This window comes from Sceloporus occidentalis, unplaced genomic scaffold, assembly GCF_023333645.1.
Source record: "Sceloporus occidentalis isolate IW3139 unplaced genomic scaffold, rSceOcc1.0.p SCAF_3, whole genome shotgun sequence".
NCBI lineage: Eukaryota > Metazoa > Chordata > Lepidosauria > Squamata > Phrynosomatidae > Sceloporus > Sceloporus occidentalis.
Window position 1 is genome coordinate 73636658 of NW_028316983.1, and position 26063 is coordinate 73662720.

Here is a 26063-nt window from a genome sequence, read left to right on the forward strand (position 1 = left end):
TTCTTTATGCTGAACATAAAGAAAACAAAAATAATGACTACTGAAGAAATACACAAAAGCAGTCTAGACAATGAGGAAATTGAAATAGTTAAAGAATTCCCCTATCTATGATCAAACATCGACCAGAATGGAGACTGCAGTCAAGAAACAAGAAGAACTCTAGGAATGGGAAGGGCAGCTGTGAAAGAACTAGAAAAGATACTGAAGAGCAAAGACATACAACTGAGCACTGAAGTTAGAATCGCTTTTTATATTAGACAAATATCTTGGAATTGTTTTACTTAGGAGTCACACCAGGCTATCCAAAACATGCTTGGAGCATATGAGGCAGGGCTCCAAAAACCTGGTTACTGAAAAAAAAGTGTGTGTGTGTGTGTGGGGGGGGCAATTCTAGCACTCTTCGTCCCACTGACTATTCAATGCAAGTTTCTTTTTTCAAGAACTGCTAAAGAGAGCCCTTACTCATGCTGAAGTTTACTGTGTGAATCTTCCCCATGAGCTACTTTGCCTGTCTTTCTGCTTGCAGCTGCAAGAAGAAGCCCAGTCACTTAGCCATATTGTATTGCGTTTGTGGCTGCTACCACAACAGTGCTATGGCCATTTTGGTAACAACAGATGTTAAGAAAGCTAGTCTGTGAGGCAATATTCACAGGAGATAGAAAGTTGGTAGAAGGCCATCTGCTTGAAAGACCAGCCCCATGTTATCCTTCAGTTGGCTGTTCTGCATGAGATAGCCTGTCCACAACCACAGCACATTAACCTTTCATCCAACTCCAATATCCTCAAGAGGACTTAGGCAAAGGTGGGTGTACAGTATTCTGTGCTAGGAAAAATATGTGCTCTTGTGTTATACTATTAAGCTAAATTCTTTTTCCCAGTGCAAGATTTCCCTCTCACATTATGTGTTGTGTCATAGAGAATACTGTGTGATATGTAGAGATGCAACCATTATCACTTACTGTGGAAATAGATTTGTTTTTCAGTCATTCTCAGCTCTGATAATTTTGTGACACCAATCTTTGTTTTTAAACTAATAACAAAACTAAACTGAAAAACATAGATGAGCAATCCTCAAAATTAGTCTTTTGATAAATTGGAATTATGGCTGTGCATATAAACGATGCCTAACCATATGTCTCATTTACCCCCCTTTTTATTTATTTGTACTGTTCCTTCAAAAATGAAAGTTCTCAAGTTGATTCACAAGCATAAAATAATAATTTGACATATTTATAACTGGGTTGTGATTTTATTACTGATAACTGTTTTTTTTTAAATATAGCCATGGACACAGGGCAGACAGGTAATGGTTTTAGCAGATATATTTATATAGATATATAGGCATATAGATATTGTATGGAATGCAAATATCATGCTTTTGCATGCTGCAGGCCCAGTAAATTTATATGATGCCAAAACCCCATTTAGGCATTGCTAAAAATAACAATATATCCCAGTGAACTCAATGGAATTTTGCACTATTAAGCCTAATTGAGGGATGAGGTGGCTTAGTGGTTAAGATGCCAATTCTTACTATCGGAAGGTTGGCAGTTCGAGTCCCAAGTGCTGCATGATGGGATGAGCTCCTGTCACTAGTCCCAACATCTGCCAACCTAGCAGTTCAAAAGCATCTAAATGCAAGTAGATAAATAGGTACCACTTTGGTGGGAAGCTAACAGCTTTCAGAACAGTCATGCTGCCCACATGACTCCAAAGTTATCCTCTTTGTCTAGCTAGCTCTTCAGTTTAGTAATTGAGATGAGCACCGCCCCCTGCAGTTGGTTACAACTAGACATTCATGTCAAGGGACTATCTTTACCTAATGGACAGGGAGCCAGATGAACCCTGGACTGAAACCAGCTATATTATCAGGGAAGAATGCAAAAAAACAATGTCTCTAACCAAAAAGAAAAAAAGTGAATCAAATGACTTATGAAATTATTTGAATAGTTAAAGACATATGCAAAATAAAAGGATGCAGAATCCTGTATGTATCTATTCAGTGACCTATGCATAGGGACAAAGACAACTATTATAATAAATCACTGCAGAGAAATAGAAGAGGACATTAAGAAAGGTAGAACAAGAAACCTCTTCCACAAGATCTGAGAAATCAAATGGAAATTTCAAAGAAGAGTAGGGTGCTACATTACCTCCAGGGAAACAAAGTAAAAAAGAAAATTGAATGATCAGGACGAAATAAAAAGAAGATGGAAGTAAAAACTACACCGAAAAACAGTATAAACTGTATAAAATTTGTAGTAAGGCTTTAGAAATCTTTTTGCATTCACCAAAATTGCCTCTGTGTTTTTGTGTCTCAGCCAGTTGCCTTTTTCTTCTTCAAAATATTTAAGCAGTGATACCCTTTCATACAGTGGCAATTCAGTGTTTAGTACACGTCACATATAAAGTATAAGATACAAAAGAAAATAGCAGTAGCATTTGAGGATGTTTTATGTTCAAAAGATTGGCTAAATGGGGTTAATTACAGCATGGATTGTGTCACTACACTTAAATATTTGTGATCCTGTGCATGAAGCATGAATGTACTGCTTATTAAATGTATGTTATGCCTTTGCTTAATCCTAAGAGAGAGAAGAATGTGAATTAGAAGTATTGCTTTCCTGAATGTAGATGATCAAATATGAAGCTTAGTTTAGTTTTACAGAGTCATTCCTACTGTTCTTATGAAATGTCAAATATAATAAAGATGATATGCAAAAAGCCGTTCAAGAGATCTTTTTAGAGATGCTTGGTAGTTGATTCTCTCAGTACTTAATAGAAACATTGAAACCCATAATTTATAGCTAAGATAATAGCTGCAATGTCAAAGAATGCAAACAAAAAATCAGATGTAAACCAGAACTCTCCCCAAACTGTTCACTCCCTTTCCATACTTGAACACAGCACTATCTTGCTGATTATTTCATACAGACTTTATCGCACGATGCTCTTCTCCCACAAAAATAGCATTGTTTTGAAAAGTGCTATGAAAGCGGGAACGATTGCTTCCTTGTTGCACTTTAGGGAATCTTTACGGCATTAGGGACTGCCTGCAAGACTTCTGAAAGATATTATCCCCACCCCTTTTCCTAGTTTGGCATGCATGCATGCACACACATGCCATTGCCCTCAAAATATAAAATGAAATTAAGACAGTTTAAAAGGGCCTTTTTTCCTTGTTGAGAAGGCACCTTCCTGATTCTGGATACAGTTGATTAATTGCTGGCAGAATTTTATTAAACAAATACCTTTAAATATAGTAACACATTCCTGATCAGTTTTGCCTCATCACTCTGTAGAAAACTTATACTTCATTTTGAAAAATATTTTGCCTGTGCAAATAATATATATATAAGTTTTAATAAACTGGATAAGCCAGTTTATTAAAACTGCTTTTGGCAGGAGTTGGCCAGAGTTTCTCAGCAAAAGATTCTTCCATCACTGAAATGCTCTGAGTTCTGAAGAACTGAATGAACATCTTGTGGTATCTATAATAGTAAAATAGATGCTGAAAATTTATGATGACAAATAGAGAATTTCTAAACAATTTTAATGGATTTTTTTAGGGTATTGGGTTCTAGAAGTTCTAAACAATTAAAAAAAATTCTTTAGTGGAATGTCTTTAGTGGAATGTGTTATGTTTTACAGACCAGATTCTCGACTTCATAATTATTACTGCCATGACTTTATAATCAACCTAAAGCTGCTTAGGGGAGAAATTTAAAAGGATGGCTGGCCACTAACTACAGCACATGGGTTACTTGTGTAGGAGAACTTTGTTAATAGGTTATTTAAAGCTTGTAGTAACATTTCTGAGTAGTACTGTGTGCATCTTTCTCTAGGACAGATGGACGCCGTTGGTCTCTGGCCTCCCTTCCTTCATCTGGATATGGAACTAACACACCTAGTTCAACAGTTTCAGTAAGTTAATTTTTATCATGGATAATAAATTGCTTTAAATTCCATTCTTTTTACTTCCAGTAGTTAAGAATTATTGAAGTTTTAAATGTATTATTTTCTCCTTCCTTCCCAGCAGGTTGACAATAATTGTTTTTTTAACTCTTTTGTGTAGGACTTCAAAACTATTTCTAATACCTAGTGTGGATCATTCTTTAATTTTTTTTTTTGTATTCAGTTAAAGTACAGTATGACACACACATACAATGCAGGGGATACATTCCAAGACTTACCATGGAAATGTGAAACCAAGAACAATAGCAAACCATAGTGAAATTAATAGCATCTGGTGAAAGTTGACCATAGAGTGATGCTGGAGGACCAAGAGATTCCTAGAGAGAAGATTTCTAGGTTTTCCAGCAAGACTCTTTTGTCAACATCTACTGGACGTGTACCATAGAATCATGCTGGAGGACCTAGAAAGTCTCTAGAGAGAACATATTTTCTTCTTCGTGGTCTCTGCGAATCACACAAATGGGTTTATTCTGCGCCTGCGCAGCAATCCTCGGAAACCTCTGGAATCTCCAGGCAGGAAGCAATGTATCTTTCTGCAACTTTTTGGCAGTAGCCCCGCCCACCCATATATAAGGCCCCTGGTGGCCCGCTCCTCTTCAGTTCCTTCATTCCGCCGCGCTAAGCAGCTCGAGGAACTTCGCTAGCATTTCGCTTGCTCTTTGTGTATTGGAATCTCTGGCTATTCGACCTTCGGACTTTCACTTGACCTTTCTTCGGACTTTCCCTTTGGCTTGATGTCTTTCTCTGATTTAACGGCTTGACTTCGGACTGGTAACGGACTTCTCTTTCCATGGCCTCTTTCAAGCAATGCACCAAGTGCGGGGTGAAAATCCCCAAGGCCGACGGCCACGATAAGTGTGTCCTCTGCTTGGGGGAGGCACACGTTCCGGGCAGTTGTGCCCACTGCAAGGCCATGTCCGCCCAAGCCCTCAAGAACAGGGACCGGGACACTCAAGGCCGCCCTATACGAGAGGGTTCTCAGCCAGCCTGGCGGCTCTGGAGCCTCTGGGGATGCGGATGCCCCCAAAGCCCCCAAGAGAAGAGGGGATAAGAGCTCCGATCGGGACAAGAAGCGGGCTCGTTCGTCCTCGCCGCCTTCTAAGAGCCGCCGTAAAGGGCCCCCAAGCACAGTCTCAGTGCCTCTGCCTGAGTCGAGGCCAGTACCGTCGACATCGCCTGTCGCAGAGCTGGTGAAGACCCCGGCTCCGTCAGTACTGGCCCCTTCCCAGATGGTGCCGCTTGAACCCAGAGTCCTCCTCACCAGTCACCTCTCTGTACCGGCAGACAGCCTGCAGATTGTGACCGTGGACTCTGAATCGGAGGGAGAGCTCCAGGACTCTGATGCTCCACTCTCTCCTCAGAGGCTGAGGCCAAGATCTCCTTCACCCTCACCAAGGAGAAGGCCATGCTCTGCCACACGGGACCGGGCTACGCTGGGGACCAAAGCTGACGAGGCGCTGGCCGCAGACCATCGTGCCCCTGCAGAGCATGATCGGGACCTCTTTCAGGCGTTCCCGGATCTCGTTCACGACCAGCACACGGGACAGTACCTCATCCCGGTTGACCCGTCCCACCTGCGTCGTAACCTCCGCGGGCTCCCCTCGTTCCGTGTCTCCCATCTCGGATGAGGACGCCCCGTTTGTGCCTGAAGGCCCATCTGTCCCGTCGCCCACGGACAACGTCCGGGCCTTTGCCGACAGGGTCATACGGATGGCTGATGCTCTCAAGCTGGAAGTTGCCCATCCGGAGGATGATGCCCTTGACCCGGTGGAAAGGAGGATCCACGGCTCTGCTCCAGCTCCACCAGCCCTGGCCTATCTCCCGTCCCTGGAGAAGATCACCAAGCGTTCTTGGGACGCCCCAGCCACCATCCCGTCCACTTCGCGCAGGTTCGAGAACCTGTATCGGGTCACTCCGTCTGCTCCGTCCCGGCTGTCAAACCATCCCAAGCTGAATTCAGCTATTGTGGAAGGAGCTCAGTCCACCTTCGCTCCCAGGACCTCGTCTTCGCCTGTCGACAAAGACAGCAAGAAGCTGGACGGCCTGGCTAAAAAATTCTGCGCCTCGGCGGCTCTCGACCAAGATCGCAAACTATGCTGCTTGCATGGGGGCCTACGTCCAGTTCCTGGTGGAGAAGATGGACCCCACCATTGCTGACTTGCCTGATGACAGGAGGCGTATGATGGCGGCTCTCAGGAATGAGATCCACCTGATGGCTGGGCAGCAGATCATCTCCGCCAGACACTCCACGGACTGTGCATCCAAGGTCCTCTCTGGCTCCATAGCCCTCCGCCGCTATGCATGGCTCCGGTCCTCAGACCTCACCCCTCAGGCGAAGGCGGCTATTGAAGACATGCCCTTTGACAACTCGGGCCTCTTCAATAGGGACACGGACGAGAAGCTTAGCTTCAGGTACCGGATGAAGACCGCGGCTAGAAAGCACGGTATGTCTTCCGCACCATCCAAGTCCCCCCGCCAGAGGTACCCTGGTCAGCGCCCCTGGCACCCAGGAGGCCAGTACTGCTTCCAGCCCCAGGACCGTCCTTACCACCAGGACAGTAACCCTCAGGGCCGATCCTCCCGGTCGCCTGCTCCCCCACCAGACAGGCGTCAATCCTCCCAACCCAGATACCAACAGGGATATAGGAAGAAGGATGGCCGGGGCAAGAAGAGGTTCTGATGTGTTCCAGCGCACCTCGTCACCTCCAACAGGCTGAGCCCTTTCTTTTACACCTGGGCAGCCATCACGACAGACTCTTGGGCACTTAACATCGTCCGCAGGGGTTACACCCTAGAGTTCTCTGAGCTCCCACCAACTGGAGCTTTTGTGTCAACTGTCCCCTCGGACACCCTTCTTGACGAAGTGCGCACTCTTCTAGACAAAGGCGCCATTGAACCCGTCTCCCCGTCTGAGTTCAACCGGTGCTTCTTTTCCAGGTACTTCACCGTACCGAAGAAAGACTCCAGCCTTAGACCCATAATGGATCTCCGGGCCCTCAATGACTTTATTGTTTACAAGAAATTCAGGATGGTAACCCTTGCTTCTATCTTACCACTCCTACAGGAAGGCCACTGGTTCGTGACGCTAGACTTAAAGGATGCCTACTTTCACATAGCGATCCTGGAGGACCACCGCAGGTTCCTCGCCTTCGCTGTCGGACACCAGGCATACCAGTACAAGGTCCTTCCCTTCGGCCTTTCCACAGCTCCAAGGGTCTTCACCAAGTGCATGGCACCTGTGGTGGCGTACCTGCGTCAAAAGGGAATCACAGTCTTCCCATACCTGGACGACTGGCTCTTCGCAGCGTCTTCCAGGGACACTCTGCTCAAACAATTCGAGTTTGCCCTGTCGCTCCTTCAAGCATTGGGACTACTGGTCAGCTTCGACAAGTCCAACCTGACTCCTACCAAGCGCATCGACTTCATAGGAACCATGCTGGCCTCTGTGTCAATGAAGGCATACCTTCCAGAGGCAAGGTTTCAGGCCCTCCGCGCATCACTGCAGCCCTGCCTGCGTCAAAGGCGTTTCCAAGCTCGTGTGGTACAAGTCGCCATGGGACACCTGGCCTCTACCACCTTCGTCACACCGTGGGCCAGGCTAAGGCTCAGGCCCCTGCAATCCTGGTTCCTATCCGTGTTCGACCCTGTCCAAGACACGCCTACCAAACTGCTCACCATCCTGAGGACCGTACAGAAGTCCCTTCGATGGTGGCTCCAGCCCGACAACGTCTGCGTGGGAATGTCATTCCTACCCCCGCAGTCGGACCTTTCCCTGACCACGGACGCCTCCCTGCAGGGATGGGGCGCCCACACTCTGGACCTTACAATAAGGGACAAATGGTCACCGACAGAAGCCACTCTCCACATCAACATCTTAGAGATGCTTGCCGTGGAAAAGGCACTCAGAGCGTTCCAGACGGTCCTCACGAACAAGGTGGTGCTTCTTCTCACCGACAACACCACGGTCATGTACTACCTCAACAAACAAGGGGGTACAAAATCTGGGAGTGGTGCATACAGCACAAGATCCTGCTGCAGTGCATCCATCTGCCTGGTGACCAGAACGACCTTGCAGACCAACTCAGCAGGTCATCTTCCACTTGCCACGAATGGAGGCTGCATCCAGAAGTGGTGACCCAACTCTCCAAGCGCTGGGGTCCCCCTCTCCTGGACCTGTTCGCCTCCCGGTTGAATGCTCACACACCGAGATTCTGTTCACGGTACAGAGAGCCCGGGTCGGAAGGGGATGCCTTCCAACTCAAGTGGACTCAAGGCCTCCTGTATGCCTTTCCCCCATTTCCTCTGATCACATGGGTGATCTCGAAGATGTTGTCGGACCACACGGACGCAATCCTGATAACTCCGTGGTGGCCCAGACAGCCGTGGTTCGCTCCTCTCCTACAGAGGGCACAGGAGCATCTCCGACTGGAACACCGGCCCGACCTGCTCTCGCTTCACGACGGGCGAGTCCACCATCCCGAGATGCAGTCTCTCCCATTGGTGGCATGGAAGATTCGGTCCTGAGCACGCTTCCATTCGGTGTTCAGGATATCATCAAGGCAGCACAAAGACCATCTACACAGAGGTCCTATGCCTACAAATGGGATAGGTTCCTTGCCTTTTTGCAGACAAAGGGCATTCCACCATCCCGTGTCTCCATCCCTGTGGTCCCGGACTTTCTTATGACACTGACAGAAGCAGGTTTCTCCTTGAGTTCTATCAAGTGCTACCTGGCTGCCATTTCGTCACACTATTTGTTTCAAAACAAACTCTCTCTGTTTGGGGACCCTCTCATAAAGAGGTTCCTTAAAGGATTCAACAACCTGCATCCACCTGTCGCGGACCCTTCACCACAGTGGAGTTTAGACACCGTCCTGGCACAGCTGGTGTCTAAGCCGTTTGAGCCCTTGGCTACCACGGACCTGAGACTCCTGACCTGGAAAATGGCCTTCCTGATAGCTATCACGTCAGCCCGCCGGGCTGGTGAACTGTGTGCCCTGAGGATGGACCAACCCTTCCTCCATTTCCATAAGGACAAGGTGGTGCTCTGTACAGACATTACTTTCTTGCCCAAGGTGGTGTCTGCTTTCCACATCAACCAGGACATTGTCTTGCCGACTTTGGCTCCTAATCCAACCACGGACTCTGAGCGCCAGATCCATGCCCTAGATGTCCGGAGGGCACTGGCGTTCTACTTGGGCAGAGCTGCTGCGTCCAAGCGATCGGAGAGACTCTTTGTATGCTACTCCGAAGCCAAGAGAGGGCTGCCGGTCTCACCGCAGAGGTTCTCTAAATGGGTGGCCAACACCATCCGCCTCTGCTACGAGCTGGCCAAGAAGCCCTTGCCAGGTCGGGTTAGAGCCCATGCAACTAGGGCGGTAGCCACATCCCCAGCCTTTTTGACGGGGATTCCCCTTGAGAATGTATGCAAGGCTGCTGTCTGGTCCCAGCCATTGACATTCATAAGACATTACAGGCTGGACGCCAGGGCCAGGCAGGATGCAGCCTTTGGGAGGGCAGTGTTACTTTCTGCCATGCAATAGACCTGTTACACTGTTAATAAATAACACAGTTGTTTGGTTTACATACTTTATTGGTTATGTGATTTATTGGTTATTGACACTCCCTCCTCCACTGACTACAGCTCGCTAGTCTAAACCCATTTGTGTGATTCGCAGAGACCACGAAGAAGAAGAACAGGTTGCTCACCTGTAACTGTGTTTCTTCGAGTGGTTATCTGCGAATTCACACAAACCCGCCCATCCATCCCCTCAGTGTCTGCTCACTTGACAACACTTGTTGCCGCACTGGTTAGCGGCTCATTCGGAACTGAAGAGGAGCGGGCCACCAGGGGCCTTATATATGGATGGGCGGGGCTACTGCCAAAAAGTTGCAGAAAGATACATTGCTTTCTGCCTGGAGTTTCCAGAAGTTTCCGAGGATTGCTGCGCAGGCGCAGAATAAACCCATTTGTGTGAATTCGCAGATGACCACTCGAAGAAACACAGTTACAGGTGAGCAACCTGTTCTTTTCAATCACGGGTAAGTGAAGCCATGAATACCACTCCCACGGATATAGGGGATGTACTTACATTAGCAGAAAGCGCCATACATTTTCTTATCCATAATTTAGTTCACATATTTTATAGATATCAGTTTAATGTTTTGTCACTTAATTATTCCTAGATGCCTCTGAGAACTGTTGCTGTTAAAATTTATTCTGTTTGCTTAGATATGAGGGAATATGAAAGTCCTGGCTGTAATTAATCTGTAATAGCACATTTCTAGAGATTTACCAACACTTGAAGGCAACTCAACAAATGATAGACCATGTATGCATAACTTAGCATCAGTACTTACACCTTTGCAGCTCTGCTTCATCGTGTTAAATCATTAAGACAATTGTACCATGGTTATGTATATGAAGTCCCGTGCCTCGTATTAAGGAGTCTTTTGTATATATATTTTGTTCTTAGTCATCTTGCTCATCTCAGGAGAAGCTACATCAACTGCCCTATCAGCCAACAGCAGATGAACTTCATTTCCTGACAAAACATTTCAGTACAGAAAGCATCACTGATGAGGAAGGACGACATTCCCCAGCAATGCGGCCCCGGTCTCGCAGTCTCAGGTGGGCATTTGATCCTACTTATGATACGTCAAATTATTTTTTCCTAACTAGTTTTCACTTGTCTGTGAGAACATCCACTGTTTAGAAGAAATTATTGTATAAATTAGATTACTGTACTAAACTAGAATAGACTTCTTCGGAAATCTGTGTAGCTGGTGAAACTTTAATATACTCACAGATTTCTTTTGAGAATTTGTATGCCACATAGATTAAAAAAAATAGACTACCGTATATACTTGACTATAAGTCGACCTCATGTATAAGTTGAGGGCAGGATTTGGGGCCAGAATTATGGATTTAAATGTGACCTGTGGTTAAGTCAAGGGTAAAACCTGGGGGCATGTAACAAAGGATGTAAAAGACAAAACAAAGGAAAGCAATGCCAAAGAATTTACAAAATTCCAGCAGGCATAAATGTTTGTGCTCACCTTAAAGTTTGGTGGATGGATGAGGAGAGAACTACAGTAAATCATGGCTGTGCAATGTATGTGGGAGCTAGTCGTGCACTGGCAGGACTAAGACAACGCAGATGTGAAAGGATGAAAAGGCAAAACAAAGAAAATGTTAGTGTTCATTAATATCTTTTAATTTTAATTTGATAACTTTGCCTGATTTTAACCCAGAAAAGCTGACAAACATACAAAAATGTCTTATTCACATCCTTTAAAGCACATTTCCTCTTGGCACTCCTTTGAGGAGAGGCATCAAAGAGCTGTACCATTTGCAAAATCAAAATTCAGGAGAAAATTTAATTCTAATTTGGAGGAGTCATTTAAACAAGTAGGTGTAATTTCTATCTGATTTACCTCATTCAGCCTGCTAGGCTACTTAGCTGTAGAATGAGTCATGGCATTACGTTTCAGCATCTGATATATGGTGATGAAACAGAAAACCATATTTGTTCCAAATTCTAATCTGTGTTAAGATTTAAAATGTATCACTTTAAGTAATAGTTCCTAAGTGCTTTCCTAAGATGATTTACTAATAGAGAGTTTTGTAGTTGTAGTTGTTCTTACTTGGTTAAGCAATTCAAAAGTGGCCTGAGTGACATTGGATCTCATTATTGCATCTTTTATAGTATGGATGATATCTTTCCAATACTGATTAAGAGAACAACATTCCCACTAGATGTGGGTAAATGTGCCTCTTTTTCTACCACTGTCAAGTAGTTGTTAAAACATTCTAGAAATTCTGACATTTAATAAACACAGATACTTTTGTAAAAATAATTGAGGGTCTCATATACACTAATATAACTAATATTTGTGCAAGTTGAGTAGGTGGCAGTATGACATTTTGAGAAATGAAATGACATTTCCTTTCTCCCCAGTTCCAGTTAACATCCCAGAGAAATTTTTTTCGGGAGAAGCAATTAGATTTTAAATTCTTAACTTTTTTCCTTGCAGTCCTGGCCGTTCTCCAGTATCGTTTGATAGTGAAATAGTAATGATGAACCATGTGTACAAAGAAAGGTTTCCAAAGGTAAGAAGTAATACTTGGAGCAATCTCTTCAGTCTATTTAATAAGGTAGTTTAATAAGGATGTGAGAGAAAATTTCAAATAGTACCCTATATTTGATGATATTGCAGTTAAAGCAGGTCCTTGGTATCCACTGGGGTTTAATTCCAGGCCCATTAAATACAGTGGCATAATAAAATAATGTCCCATATATAAAACGGCAAAATCAAGGTTTGTTTTTTGGAATATAAAGTTACTGTTGCAAGTCAGTCTCCAAGTAAATCACTATGCTTATAAGTAAGAAAAACAGTTGTAGCAGCATCTTAATTTTTTCATGTGCTTACAGATTTTATACACATATCCATCTGTCATTGTGTTTCTCCATACACTTGTTGGTTTGAGGGAGCCAAATGATATGACCTGAATATTCTTAATTGAAAAAATGAGCTTTTCTTTCTCAAGCAGCCTCTTAAGGAAGGAGAGTTAAATGAATGGAAGTATTAACTACTTCTCACCTAGTCCTACTACTCTGCTCAAATGTGAGCTTCCTGTGGCTTCTTTGAAGTAAAAATAAAAAACTTCAAGACATTTTGTTACTGATAGATGTGCACTCCTATATAATGTATGCTTTGGCCATTTTAGGTGTTTGACTTACAGATCTCAACCTGTTTGATACCAGGGTTTTGGGTTTTGTTTTTGTTTGTTTGTTTTGGTAACTTTAAATTCTTGTCCCTTCTTAAATCGCTGCATCTTTTATGTGGTAATCGTAGTATCACTCAGCTTTGTCACACAATTGTAATATTTATGAATTTGGTTATTGTGGAACAAAACTCCTTATCTCTGGTTGCCAAAATTCCAAAATATTCATACAAAACCTATAATCTGTAGATGTTTAATAGTAAATGCCTGTGACTATTCTTTGACACGTCTTAGGCCACAGCCCAGATGGAGGAACGATTGGCAGAGTTTATTGCATCCAGTGCACCGGAGAATGTACTGCAGCTAGCAGATGGAGTTCTGAGTTTCATTCATCATCAAGTTATTGAGTTGGCCAGAGATTGCCTGGATAAATCACGTGAAGGACTTATTACGTCTCGGTACTTTTATGAATTGCAGGAAAACCTTGAGAAACTCCTACAGGATGTAAGTATTTCAACAGCATACTGCCTTATATACTACAAAAACTAGTTGAATTCAGAGAGCAGCTTTCTGTCACCTAGTTGCAATTATATGGAATAACATATCAGTGACAATCCTTACACACTTTTGAATAGTGTGCTGAGATTGGCATGCTTCAGATAGGAAGCATCCAGCCATTTAGAGCAAGTAGGTTAAGACACTGGCAATAGAGGAAATCATGATTAAGCTTGAATCAATTTACCGACCTTCAAATGCCTCAGATTTCAGAGGGCCAAAGATGGGTTTTAATGCTGTTCTTAAGAATATGTTTCAATTCATACTGTAATATATTCTTAAGAATGGCATTAGGACCCATGTTTTTCCTACTGAAATCTCAGAAAACCCTGTGTAGTTCATGGCGTCACCATAAGTTAACAGGCAACTTGGAAGTCACATGTACACACATACAGTAGCTCATATTAATTTTCTACTACAAAGTAGAAGACATTATGTCTGCCTGTGTCCATTCCCAGCACCATGCCATCTCCATATAGTAGGATTTGCATTCATGGGTACAGTTACTGTTTTGGAACTTGTCCCAAAATAATGAAAATGTTCTGGTCAACTAAGAAAGGCTTGGCCTGCAGCAAAAAGTTAGTAAAAGAAATTTGGTTTCTTTGTTTTAGACTTAAATTTCTATAAAAGCTAAACAGAACAAAATAAAATAAAAGCAAGAAGTATTTCCATTTAAAGCAAGGATAGGTAACTGGGCCCTCCATATATTTTCAGACTACAGTCCTTCAGAGTTGGCTTTGATGGCTAAAGCTTATGGAAATTATAGGTCAGATGGAGGGCTGCAGTTGCTATCTGCACTTGTAAAATGTATTTTAAAACTAATCAGGAAAACTCAAGCATACAGCAAAGTAATTTAGTTCAAAGCACATCATACTTTGTCATATCAATACAGTAGTCTTAGTATAGCAATACTAGTATATTATTATATAAGACAGTAGAGATAGTAGTTGACTTTCTCTTTCTACTCTTTAATGGTATTTAGCTGGAGAGGGGTGGAGGTTGGTATTTTTTAATCGTTTTTCTAAATTGGTTTCAGTTCACCACATCCATGAAAAGATTAGGTAGTGACAGGTAAGATACATTAGGAGGCACATGCTAATGTACCAAATACCTTAATACAAATGAGATTGCTTCAGGAATGTGTTGTTGAAGATACTCTTTCCCCTTCTGTTCTTCCTTTCTTTGCTCTTAAACGCTGTCCAAATTTATTCTGTAAATTTACTCTTTATTATTGGACATGTCATTTGTCATAACAAAGTGTCTCTCACCAAATCCAGAGTTACTATAAATCAGTGGAATTATGCAAGGTGTGTTATAGGCATATTCTTGATTAAAATAGTTGAAGAGAATGGGAACAACCCATTCACAGTTAAGCACATTTAATTCCTTTGGTTTCCCTGAGACATCTGAGCTTATGCTTGCATCTTTACAGTTAAAAACAAATGGATGCTGTAAGAGCACTTAACTGTGGCTGGACTGGATTAGTGTGGTTACACTTGTAAACTGAAATGTGATAGAAACAGGGAATTCAGAAAAGGAAAAATAAGCTGCACATTGAATTTATCTCAAAAGAGTGAAATGAAATGCAGATATTTAAATGCATATTTTGCTTTTGCTTTTTAAAAAGATGATAAAAATCTTCTGTAGATGTTCCTGTATGGGAGACACTACTGTGCAGAGTTTCATATATGTATTACAGTAGCCTTATGTAGCCCACTCAAACAGAAATCTTAATTAGAACTGCTGTTTTTAAGTGCAGGTGTCTTGCTTCTTGTCTGTGGAATTTGGGTGTCTTGGTCTGTATCAATATATTAGCTCAATTACACAGTTGTGACTTGAATATCACTGATGTTGGTCCTGGTATACCCCAAGGGAGAACAACGATTTTAATTTCACGCTCTAGTGGCTACAGTTAGTGACGGATGAGTCTTTCAGATAAGGGAATCGCTTTGTAAATTGCCCATTTCTACCTCCAATATGTATGTCACTGAAAACGACTTTGTTTCTATAAGGGAATGGCAGCAGCTTCAGCCCATAACCCTTGGGCTTGCCTCAGCCCCTCCCTTTAAGGAGAGAAAAATCTCTGAAATGACACCCACAACCTTCAGACAAGCATGTTGTCATTGGAGCTGCTAATGAGATGGCATGCATCATACCAAGGGAAATGAAAGATAGGCAGCTATTCGGTATATAACCCATGTATCCAAGATGCAGTAAAAGTGAGATGTATTCTAAACAAAACTTGTGGAGAGATGTCCAGACTATCCAGTGAGAGAAAGAAAGAAGTAACACAGATTTTATTCGGGATTCTGGAGCTGCAGTGCTGGGCAGATATCATGGCTGAATGGCTGCTACAAGTTGCGTTTGGTTTTTGTAATCTCTTCTTACAGTGTTGTGTGTTTTCATTTTTGATTTAGCTTAGATTTAAAATTTGCAGTATAAATTACATCATTAAATATATTTTTGCCTTTGTTTTTCATAATTGAAACAGAAAAAATGTTTTTAAGGTACTAATAAAATGGCAGTTAAGTTTTAGACGCATCAGTCCTTTTTCACATATGGTTGGGACATTTAGATTGTGTGACAAACTTCCTAAACAGTTGTTTTTAGCAAACTCTTCACTATTGATCAATGGAAGTAATTTTAACATTTAAAATATTGATGTTTCATTCATATATATATATCCTGTCAAATTATGTTAAGTTTTAATTAGTTTATGAATTGAGGGGAAATAAATTGTTTCAAATTAATTATGTAAATTACAAGGTCCAAGGTAAATCAGTTAGAGCTGATGGTGAATTGCAGCTTTTTTCTTCAATGGTGAACTGCAAATTCTGAAATGTATTGTTTGCTTTATTTCTTCATTTTGCTTGTTTGAAAACTACTATATATTGCTTTGGCGTAGATTATAAAGCATCCCTATGATATGCCATTGCCTTCACTTACAATATGAATTCAAAGACTGAATTATCCTTATTTTCAAAACACAGTGTTACTAGTAAGCGAGCCAAGTTAAATAGTTTAGTTATTTTTCCATAAATAATCAGGTAATATATTGGTGCTTGTTTGGATATCGATTTTTATTTTTTATAAATGAATCTTACTAAGTAGTTCTACTCTAGCTGATTGCTGGCACATTTGTTCATTAAATTCATGCTGGCAGAAACCCAGAAACTCAATGTTTGTCACTCATCTGGTCTCTGAACTCTACTTCTAACATTATTATACCTCTACTTGTCTTTAATAGCTTTAGAATAATGCAGAGTAGTGCTAATCAAGGAGGATGAAAAATTGAGTCTTTATTCCTCCTTCTGTGTAGGTTAAATATACATAGGAGAGTTAGAGTATTATATATGAGTATAAGGGAAAAACTGGAGTAAATCCAGTTGTTTGTTCCAACTGAAGTAGACTCATTGAACTGATATATAGATAAGTCTAATTGATTCATTGAATATATTCAATTTTGGACCAACCATAGCTCATTGTCCCCAGTGATTTCTTGATCTGTAGAGAACATTTTTATCATTACATTATATGTAGAGTTTTGCATGTAGCTATACAGGCGTTTCGACAGTTTATACTTGTGTATCTTGCGATTCATTGAGTGTCCTGATAGAACAATTACAGAATGAAACTTCCCCTCCCCTCCCCTCCTTCACTCCCTTTCTTTCTCTTTCTCTTTTAAGGTGGTAATAGGAGTAACCGAAGAAAAATTACCAACAAAACTAAATGTAAAGCCACACCTAAAATATTAAGATTATAAAATAGAGTATAATTTAGATATTGTTAATTGAAAACTTTGTAGCATTCCTCTCAATTCATTGAGTTTATCAATGTTGCTTCTGCCATATATAGAATGTGTTAAAGCTTGGCAACATATAAGCAAGTTGATTGCTGTGTTTGTTATGCTGATAATTAGCTGTAATTAAACCTACGATAATAGCATGTGTACTTTACATTTATGAAATTAGTTCTTTGTTTCATAATCTCACATTTTTTACAGGCTCACGAACGATCAGAAAGCTCAGAGGTGGCATTTGTAACCCAGCTGGTGAAAAAGTTGATGATCATAATTGCACGGCCTGCGCGATTGCTAGAGTGTCTGGTAAGCAAGCAGGACCTTTGAGAAGCTGTAGCAATGATGAATTGTTCCGGGAGATTGAAATTAAACTTGGTGGAATCTAGCAAATTTTGCCAATTGATAGTCCGTATTATAAAAGAGGTTCTGAGAAAGGGTTTACAACTGAGAGAAATCAGAAAGAGAGGCCTTAACAGTTCAATGAGGAGCATAAGGAGTATATCTTGGATGTTTGTAGTGTTGTTTGAAGTGTTTAAATAGATCTTGTTCTCTTTCATATATTAGAGGTAGTGTGCACCTGTAATGGTTATGGCCACACACCAAATCTAAATACTACTGTCCTTGGAGGTAGTACCAAAATTAAACTTGTCTTCAGTTAAAACTAGTTAATCAGAAACTGGATATGTAGTAACTTCCTTCTCAATCCTTTTGAAGAAAAATTGGAGACGAATATAGATACAGTGGGTTCTTGTTATCCGCTGGGATTTGATTCCAGGATTCCCCGTGGATACCAAAATTGATGGATGCTCAACTCCCATTAAATATAATGGCATAGCAAAATAGTACCCCTTATATGAAATGGAAAATCAAGGCTTGCTATTTGGAATTTATACCTTTTTTGAATACTTTCAAGTTGTGGATGTTTGAATCCGTGGATAAAAAATCTGTGGATAAGGAGGGCTAACTGTAGTAATGTTTTTGAGAGTCTGTATAATGAACACTCCTTCTTTGGGGATCTTTAAACAGAGGCTGGATGGCCATCTGTCAGGGGTCCTTGATTGTGTGTTCCTGCATGGAAGGGGGTTGGATTTAGTGGCTTTTTATGATCTCTTCCAACTCTACGATTCTATGATTATAAAGATTGTTGTGACAGGACTCAAAATATAAAACTAGAATCTCTTATTTAGCCCTTTCATTAGATTTCAGTCTGTTTTACCTATCCTTTTTGGAGGTGTTTACTTTGCTGTGTAGGCCCACTGGCAGTTTCACTTTATCATTTAGTAATATAAATCTAGTAGTAGACTTCCAGCTCTTGTTACTATTTATTTACAATAGCAATAAACAGTATCTGGTTTCATTCATAATATTTCTGTGTAGGTTATAGATTGGTAGATGCATTTTTAAATACACAGAATTGTTTACTGCATATTGTTTCTTACATGTTACTCGCTTCTAGCAATGTGGATGGCTTCTAAGATATGCAAATTAATTAGTAGTTTTATTAATTAGAAGGGCAAATTAATTAGAAGGTTTAACAGTGATACTGACTGAGGGCTGGAACAGATGGCCCTTTAGAACTACTGTGTGGATGGCTTGGAAGCATGGTGTTTATATGCTGCACACTTCCAAGCCGCCCGGAATATACAATAGTGTATATTGTATTGTATAGCAACATAAAGATGAACCCTAGGAGATCAGTCCTGTCCTAACCCTTTCATGGTTTCATGATCCCATCCCTACTCTTTCCTGTTGATCATACTTTCAGATTAAGTACTGTTGTTTGCTATTGGTTGCTGTTTGCAGTGAATATACTGGTAGTTTTGCCAAAGATAGGATTACACTAAAGTCTTGCTGCTTTTACATCTGTTCCACATCCATAGGATAGAGGGAAGTAGACTTCTTTCTGGGTAACTGTGACTCTGAAAGACACAAGATAATGTGATTTCTTTTTTGGCATCAGGACAATATATGGATTTTGTTGCTGGTTTTGAATATATAGAATGAGAATCTAATTGTTGTCCATTTGGTTACTCTAGAAAATATATGAAGCATCATAGTTCTAATGTGTAATCTTTCTTTTTTTGTTCCTGTGATGCCCTGGTAAAAAGTCATGGTGAAATGAATATAATAATCTCCAAGAATTGTTGATTTATTGATTTATGCTTTTTCTAATGTAGAAAAATACATAACGTTAGTGCTATACATACGTGTGCTTTTGCTAAGTGCACAATGAATTATGATATTTGGTCGTGAATATTTGATAAATGCATATTTTCAAGCTAAATTATGCACTTTTTACCCCACCCTCATCATTCTTAAAATGAAGTTACATATTTTGGTTTTGGAAATCCAGATTAACTGTTGTCTTTTGATATCCTTGAACTTCAGGAGTTTGATCCCGAAGAGTTCTACCATCTGCTAGAAGCTGCAGAAGGCCATGCAAAGGAAGGGGAAGGCATTAAATGTGACATTCCTCGTTACATTATCTGCCAGCTGGGCCTCACCAGGGATCCCCTGGAGGGTGCGAACTTTCTATTTTTTAAAGCTATATGTAAAGCATAAGTAGGTTAAAGAATCTAAGACATCCCTGTTGTTCATTTTGTTTGTTTGCTAACATTTATAGAAGCACACTTAAGTATTATGTGTTTTACTAGAAAGACTCATTAAGTTTACATTTAAAGGACACACATCCAAAACACATGATGCAGAAATTAATATACCTTCTTACCTGTAAGAATGTACATTAATTTCTGCATCATGTGTTTTGAGTGTGTGTGTATTTAAAATGGAATCATTTAGCAATTTAAATTCTTGATGCATATGATGAAACACAGTGATAGAACCTGAACAATTGGGATAAAACCATTCCTAACTCTGCATAAATTGTAGCAAAATAATTGGATTATCGAACAGTCTGTTTGTGGTACTACAGAATATGTTATATGGAGCTGCATCACACATTTCTTCCAAATATAGAGTTTGAATACTATAAGCTAAAGCAAGTTGCTTTATCAGCTAAAGTATTCCTGAGAAATAAACAGGACATCTATAAAGACTCCATTTATTTGCCAAATATTTAAAAATCCTCTTTGAAGAAATGTAGAGACTTTGTAAACATGCTACAAAAAGAAATTAATTTATATTGTACAGTCATTTTTTTTAAAAATGAGCCAACCGGTGTTGAGAGTGTACTTTTGGGGGGAAATTTCCACTAAGAAGTCATACAATTCACCATCTTCTTTTTACTTTGGCTTCATATACTGATTTCTTCAGTCAACTTGAATATGAGAGCTGCATAATGGCGGTGGGACTGCAAGTGGATGAAGGAATTTGGTTGTTTAACATTGCATCCTAAAAATGTTTATTTCTGTCTCCCTTTGCCTCAGAAATGGCCCAGTTGAATAGCTATGACAGTCCAGATACTCCAGAGACAGATGATTCTACTGAGGGAAAGGTAAATGAATTAAAAGATTAATTCTGCAATCTAGTAGCAGGTGTGTATTAAAGGCATCAATTCTAATAAAGTATTAGTAAACTGTTCATGAATAAAATAACTTTTAACAGTGAAAAATACTGTTTTACCGATACATTTTAAATTTCTTTCAGCATATTATTGAGTATACTATGAGAATGTATTTAGAAGATGACTAGATCATCTTCTAAAATTATAACCAGAATTATTTTATATTTGAAAGTTTTGTTAGAGCAGCCACTTGTAATAAATTTGAAAAAGATCCATGTTGTTATCCTACCTATAGAGTGAAATGTAAATGTGTTTCTTCCTCCCCATCTTCTTAGATTTCTTTAAGCAAAAAAAATAAAAAATTAAATGGTCTAGGGCAAAACAGTATTGAACAGATATTTTAGAAATAATATATCTTCTGTTCAGAGATAATTCCAAAGCAACATTGCTTAAATAAAATTTTAAAAGACAAATGGATGGTAAAAGGAAAGTGAAAACTATTTTTTATGTTTTCAGAGCCGTGGAGCCACTGTGCAAGTAAAAAAACCTCCTTCTGAAGAAGAATTTGAAACTATTAAACTTATTAGCAATGGGGCGTATGGGTAAGATTTTTGACTTTATCTAGCCGTAATAATGCACAGGAAGGGAATAATATAAAATATAATAAAATAATATTTTACTATGGATGGTGTGCCTTCTTGCAGTTAAATTGTATATAGAGATGTGACAGAAATTTTGTATGTCTGTGGAAAGTTTTACTTGGAGCAATAAGTAATTGTATTACACTAATAATTTAGTTTCTAAAAACTGATTCTTTTATTACCGAACTTTTGCTTTTTACATTTGTATTTTAATTGGGTACTTGAACTTATCAATCTTACTCATAATAATTGTTGATCCTAAATGAAGTTTCAAGTATCTACTTAACACTTCAGTAGCAGTAGGAAGAGGATGGAATAAATTTTTGTCCTTAATTTTCTGCCTTTTGGTAGCTTTATGAACTGATCAAATACAGTAATTGAAACTTCAGAGAAATTCCTAGAATTCAGAACCTCTGGAGTATGCTCATGGCATCTCTAACACAATGCAATTTTCTTATGTTGCCTTAGTGCAGTGTTCTTAGTGCGCCACAGAACTACCCGCGAGCGCTTTGCAATGAAGAAAATCAATAAGCAGAACCTTATTTTGAGGAATCAAATTCAGCAAGCTTTTGTGGAGAGAGACATCTTAACTTTTGCAGAGAATCCTTTTGTTGTCAGCATGTTCTGCTCTTTTGAAACCAAACGGCACTTGTGCATGGTCATGGAGTATGTTGAAGGTATTGTTTTACCACTACAGAGCTCCCTTGATTGTAATATCAATCTTACATTTTGATGAAAGTGGGTTACTTTATGGTAAAAGTATTGAATATTGTATATGCTGTCTTCTCACCTTTTAGGGACCCTATTGTGCCACCCAGTTTATGTAAATCTCTGAATTCCCATTAATTACTGTCCACAAGGATATAGTGGTAAATCCCCATGGTTCCATAATGGTATTAACTTGAGACTAGGGATGGTTTTGGTCATTATGGAATGAAAACCATGCTTACGAATAACAGTTAAAAAAGTTGGGTTTGTTTAGCCTAGAGAAGATAAGACTGAGAGGCAATGTAATAGCTATTTTATAATGTCTGAAGGGCTGTCACATGGAAGATGCTTTTCTGCTACTCCTGAGGATAGATTCTAAATCAATATATTGAAATTACAAGAAAGGAGGTCCTGGCTAAAAATTAGGAAGAATCTCTGAAAGGTAAGGGCTGTTTGACAGATTACTTAGGAACATGGTAGATTCTGTCCTTCACAGGAGGTTTTTAAATAGAGATTAAATGTCCACTGTCAGGGATACTTTAGTTGCCTGTTTCAGCATTGGAAGTGTGTTGGACAAGATACGTCATCATTGGGTTACCTTTCAGTACTACAGTTCTGTGATTATATGGTTGTATTTATTCTTTTATATTGGTATATCACTCTGAGGGTTATGTGGAAGGCAAGAAGTTGGAGAATGTTCACAGATACAAATCCAGAAACATACACCTTTACACTTTTTGAAGCAAGCAAATTAACATAATAGAGTCCAGACGAAACTGAAATGCAGTGGTTGGTGGAAGATACTGTAATTTGATGAATAGTAGATGACTGTTATTTCAGGCTGACTTATGACTTGCAACTTTTTCTTTTTACTAACTATGGCCTTAAACAGACAGGGCAAAAGGAGTGGCCAGAGGCTGCTCCCCCTGATCAGTGTAGGACCATGGCGACCGCATGCATCTGGCCCTGATCCAGGCTGCTGCCACGATCTCAAATGGGACACCGGCAAAGAACAGAATTTCTCCACTTCTTTTCCTGCCAGCTTTCCCCAGTCTGGCATGCTCTCCGTGCAGCTCTCAACTGCTCTGGGTGTGTGTGTCATCTAAACGTCACACCCTGAGAGTGGCTGGAAGCCACACTTTACTGCCTGTCTATTTTGGGCTTACATTTATCTTGAGAGCTTATCCTTTTAAAATCAGGATTTAACTTTACAATACCTATTTGTGCCTTTATAGTCCAAACCAATGTACTTGGCACAAAGCTGATCTTTATGACTTTGCAGAAGCTTCATGTAATGCAAAGAATGGGTTCCCATGTCCTTCTAAAGTGGGATGCTCAGTACAATGTCAGTCTTTTAGTGCCTGCATTTTGTGTGTTTTTAAAAGTATAAAAACATGGAATCATAAAGTTGGAAGAGGCCTCATGGTCCGTCAAGTCTAAACCCTGCCCAGTGTAGGACCTCCAGCTAAAGCATTCCCAGCTGATAGCACAGACTCTTTTGAAGACATCCAAAGAAGAGGACACCTCTCTAGGCAATTGGTTCCATTTCTGAAGCACTCTTACTGTCAGGAAGTTCTTTCTAATGCAGTCCTGTTCTGACTTACATCAGAGAATTGAACTCAGTGGTACTTAACATCTCAATAGACAGGTATAGGATTGCAGGATAACAAGTTGAATTTTGTCAGCTTGGGCTGCTGCCAGATAACTAGTACAAATGGTCTTCATCTTCTTATGCTCTGTCTTCACTGTAAACCAGGAGGAGATTGTGCAACTCTTTTGAAGAATATTGGAGCTTTGCCTGTTGATATGGCAAGGATGTATTTTGCAGAAACTGTTCTGGCGCTGGAGTATCTCCACAATTATGGCATCGTTCACCGTGACCTAAAGCCTGACAAGTACGCTTTTAGCTTCTCATGTTTGGACCTGTGGTTGCAGCTGTCCATTCTAAAAATAGTTATAGGAACAATGTGTGCCATTTTCGGTCTTTAAGGTTAACAATTTTTTGTGTGTGTTTGTTCTTGTTACTGAGCCACTTTATGGTAGATGTCATATTGTGATTACCCAAAATATATATTTAAAAATCTCATTTAAAAAGCTCTAAATTGAAAGTGGGAGTACATTCAAAATGTATCAAACATTTTCATTGTCCAGTATAGCAAAAAATATTCAAACTTTACTAGGTATTAAAAATACAGTTGTCCCTCTGTTTTCATAGATTTGAAATCCGCACCCCTTGTGTATCCGTGGAGGGCAAACGGAGGGTGACTAAATGGAGTGTGGGCCCATGGTGCACGCTTGCTCATGGGCATGCACCACCATTTAAGCCAGTGGGTCTTGAATATTGATAAGTTTTTGTTTTTGTGGGTGTGTGTGTGTGTCTGGAACGAATCCCCTGCAAAAATGGAGGGTTGACTGTACAATCTAAACATGTGACATAATTTTAAAACAGATAGACTTTGAATGTATTTTGTGTTGTATCCAAATACAATCAATTAAAAGAAGAGACCCACTGAAATCAGTGAACCTTGTCTCACTGATTTAATTGATTTTAGTGAGTCAGCTGTAAGCATGACTAACTCTGACTCAGTGTATATGTATAGGCACTGAAATTTCATGGATCATCTTCCTGCCACATAAGGATGCTCATGATGACTTTGAGATTCCTGAGTGGCCTTACACTTAAATATCTCTTCTCCCAAAAGGGCTCATATTCAGAACGGCATTACATTTTTGCCTAGGCTACACTCCTGGGGGTAGTACTGAGGGGAGATTTCACCTCTGGATGAAAAAGTTAACTCCCTGCCCATGATGGCACTTGGACTTAGGGAATAAAGCCCTAAGTCCAATTAACATTTTCTTTCCAAATCTTACTGTCACATTGTAGACTGGGAGTTGACAAGGCTGAATTAGAGAGACTGTAGGACAAATCAAAAGGAACCACAGGCCACTGATTCGTCATCTCTTTTTAAAAAGGATATCGTGTTGAAGGATTTGGAGATGCAGATATGATGTGTGAAACGTTTTTGATATTTTAAAAACAGAATCTTTTTTTCTTGTCACTTAATATATCTGAATAAATTAATCTGTCTTTAAAGAGTCTAGATCTCCATTAATCATCAGAAGCATACTTTCACACATTAGGAGACCCTCACTGGCAAAGTCAGTTATGCCTACATTGAATTAAATATGTCACAATTGAATTAATGATATTAGTTCTTCAGAAGTCTGCTCTATAATAACTAAATGCAGAGAGTAAAAGATTATATATGTGTGCTTTTGAAATCTTGCTTCCTTTAAATACTCACCAAGGATAATCTAGTTTTAAATCTCTGTCTCTTGTGAGACCTTATTTGCTGTATCAGTGAGCTCCTAAAGTAAACATTTTGTCAAGTGTCAGGGTCAATAAAAGGATGGCACTGTAATTTGCTTGGCTTTTCAGAAACTGATCTGTGTTTCATTTCTTTCAGTCTTCTTATAACTTCAATGGGTCATATCAAACTGACTGATTTTGGTCTCTCTAAAATTGGCTTAATGAGTCTGACAACCAACCTGTATGAAGGTCACATTGAGAAAGATACCAGAGAATTCTTGGATAAACAAGTAAGTTGAACTTATATTTTTGAAACCTCTGTGAATAATGGCATACAGGTATGCCTCAGTTAACAAAATAAATGTGTTCCTGTTCTTAATACTTTAACAGAAGATTTTAGTTCTAGGAGGTAGAAGTAACATAGAAAGAACAGAGATGGGTTCCTACAACACAAAAAAGATCAGTTCAACATGTTTCAACATATATTTTATCCAAAATTAACTATTGTTAATTTTGTCCTATGTCCTATGCGGGGGATCCATTCCAGACCCCCTGCGTAAGACAATTTCCACGTATGCTTGAGCCCATTGAAATGAATGGGGTTGGGTGTGGTGGTGTGCGTGCGCCATGGGCACACACATCATTTCTTCCTTGTTGCGCGGCTTTCAGCATAAGCTGAAAGCTGCGTATAGAGCGCCCGCTGTATATTATTATTATTATTATTATTATTATTATTATTATTATTAAGCTTTATTTATATAGTGCTGTAAATTTACACAGCACTGTACATACGATCTTTTAATTAAACGGTTCCCTGCCCTCGGGCTTACAATCTAAGAAGACATGACACAAAAGGGGAAGGGAGTGGAGGATGGAGCCAGAAG

General features: G+C 40.1%; 1 protein-coding gene across 6 annotated transcripts in view; it reads left to right on the forward strand.

Annotated features, from left to right (window-relative positions):
* The window catches only part of LOC149316225 (microtubule-associated serine/threonine-protein kinase 2-like), a 216441-nt gene that overhangs the window by 152248 nt on the left and 38130 nt on the right, over positions 1-26063 (forward strand). For 5 of the 6 annotated variants that reach the window (XM_089515054.1, XM_089515049.1, XM_089515052.1 and 2 more), the window contains 12 exons: positions 1283-1303; positions 3846-3924; positions 10452-10606; positions 12013-12088; positions 12998-13207; positions 17262-17363; positions 19446-19578; positions 20444-20511; positions 21037-21122; positions 21630-21838; positions 23626-23764; positions 25337-25469. In XM_089515054.1, the coding sequence (XP_089371180.1) occupies positions 1283-1303; positions 3846-3924; positions 10452-10606; positions 12013-12088; positions 12998-13207; positions 17262-17363; positions 19446-19578; positions 20444-20511; positions 21037-21122; positions 21630-21838; positions 23626-23764; positions 25337-25469 (1411 nt within the window). The remainder of the gene's footprint in view (positions 1-1282; positions 1304-3845; positions 3925-10451; positions 10607-12012; positions 12089-12997; positions 13208-17261; positions 17364-19445; positions 19579-20443; positions 20512-21036; positions 21123-21629; positions 21839-23625; positions 23765-25336; positions 25470-26063) is intronic. The other variant, XM_089515050.1, reaches the window with a different exon arrangement.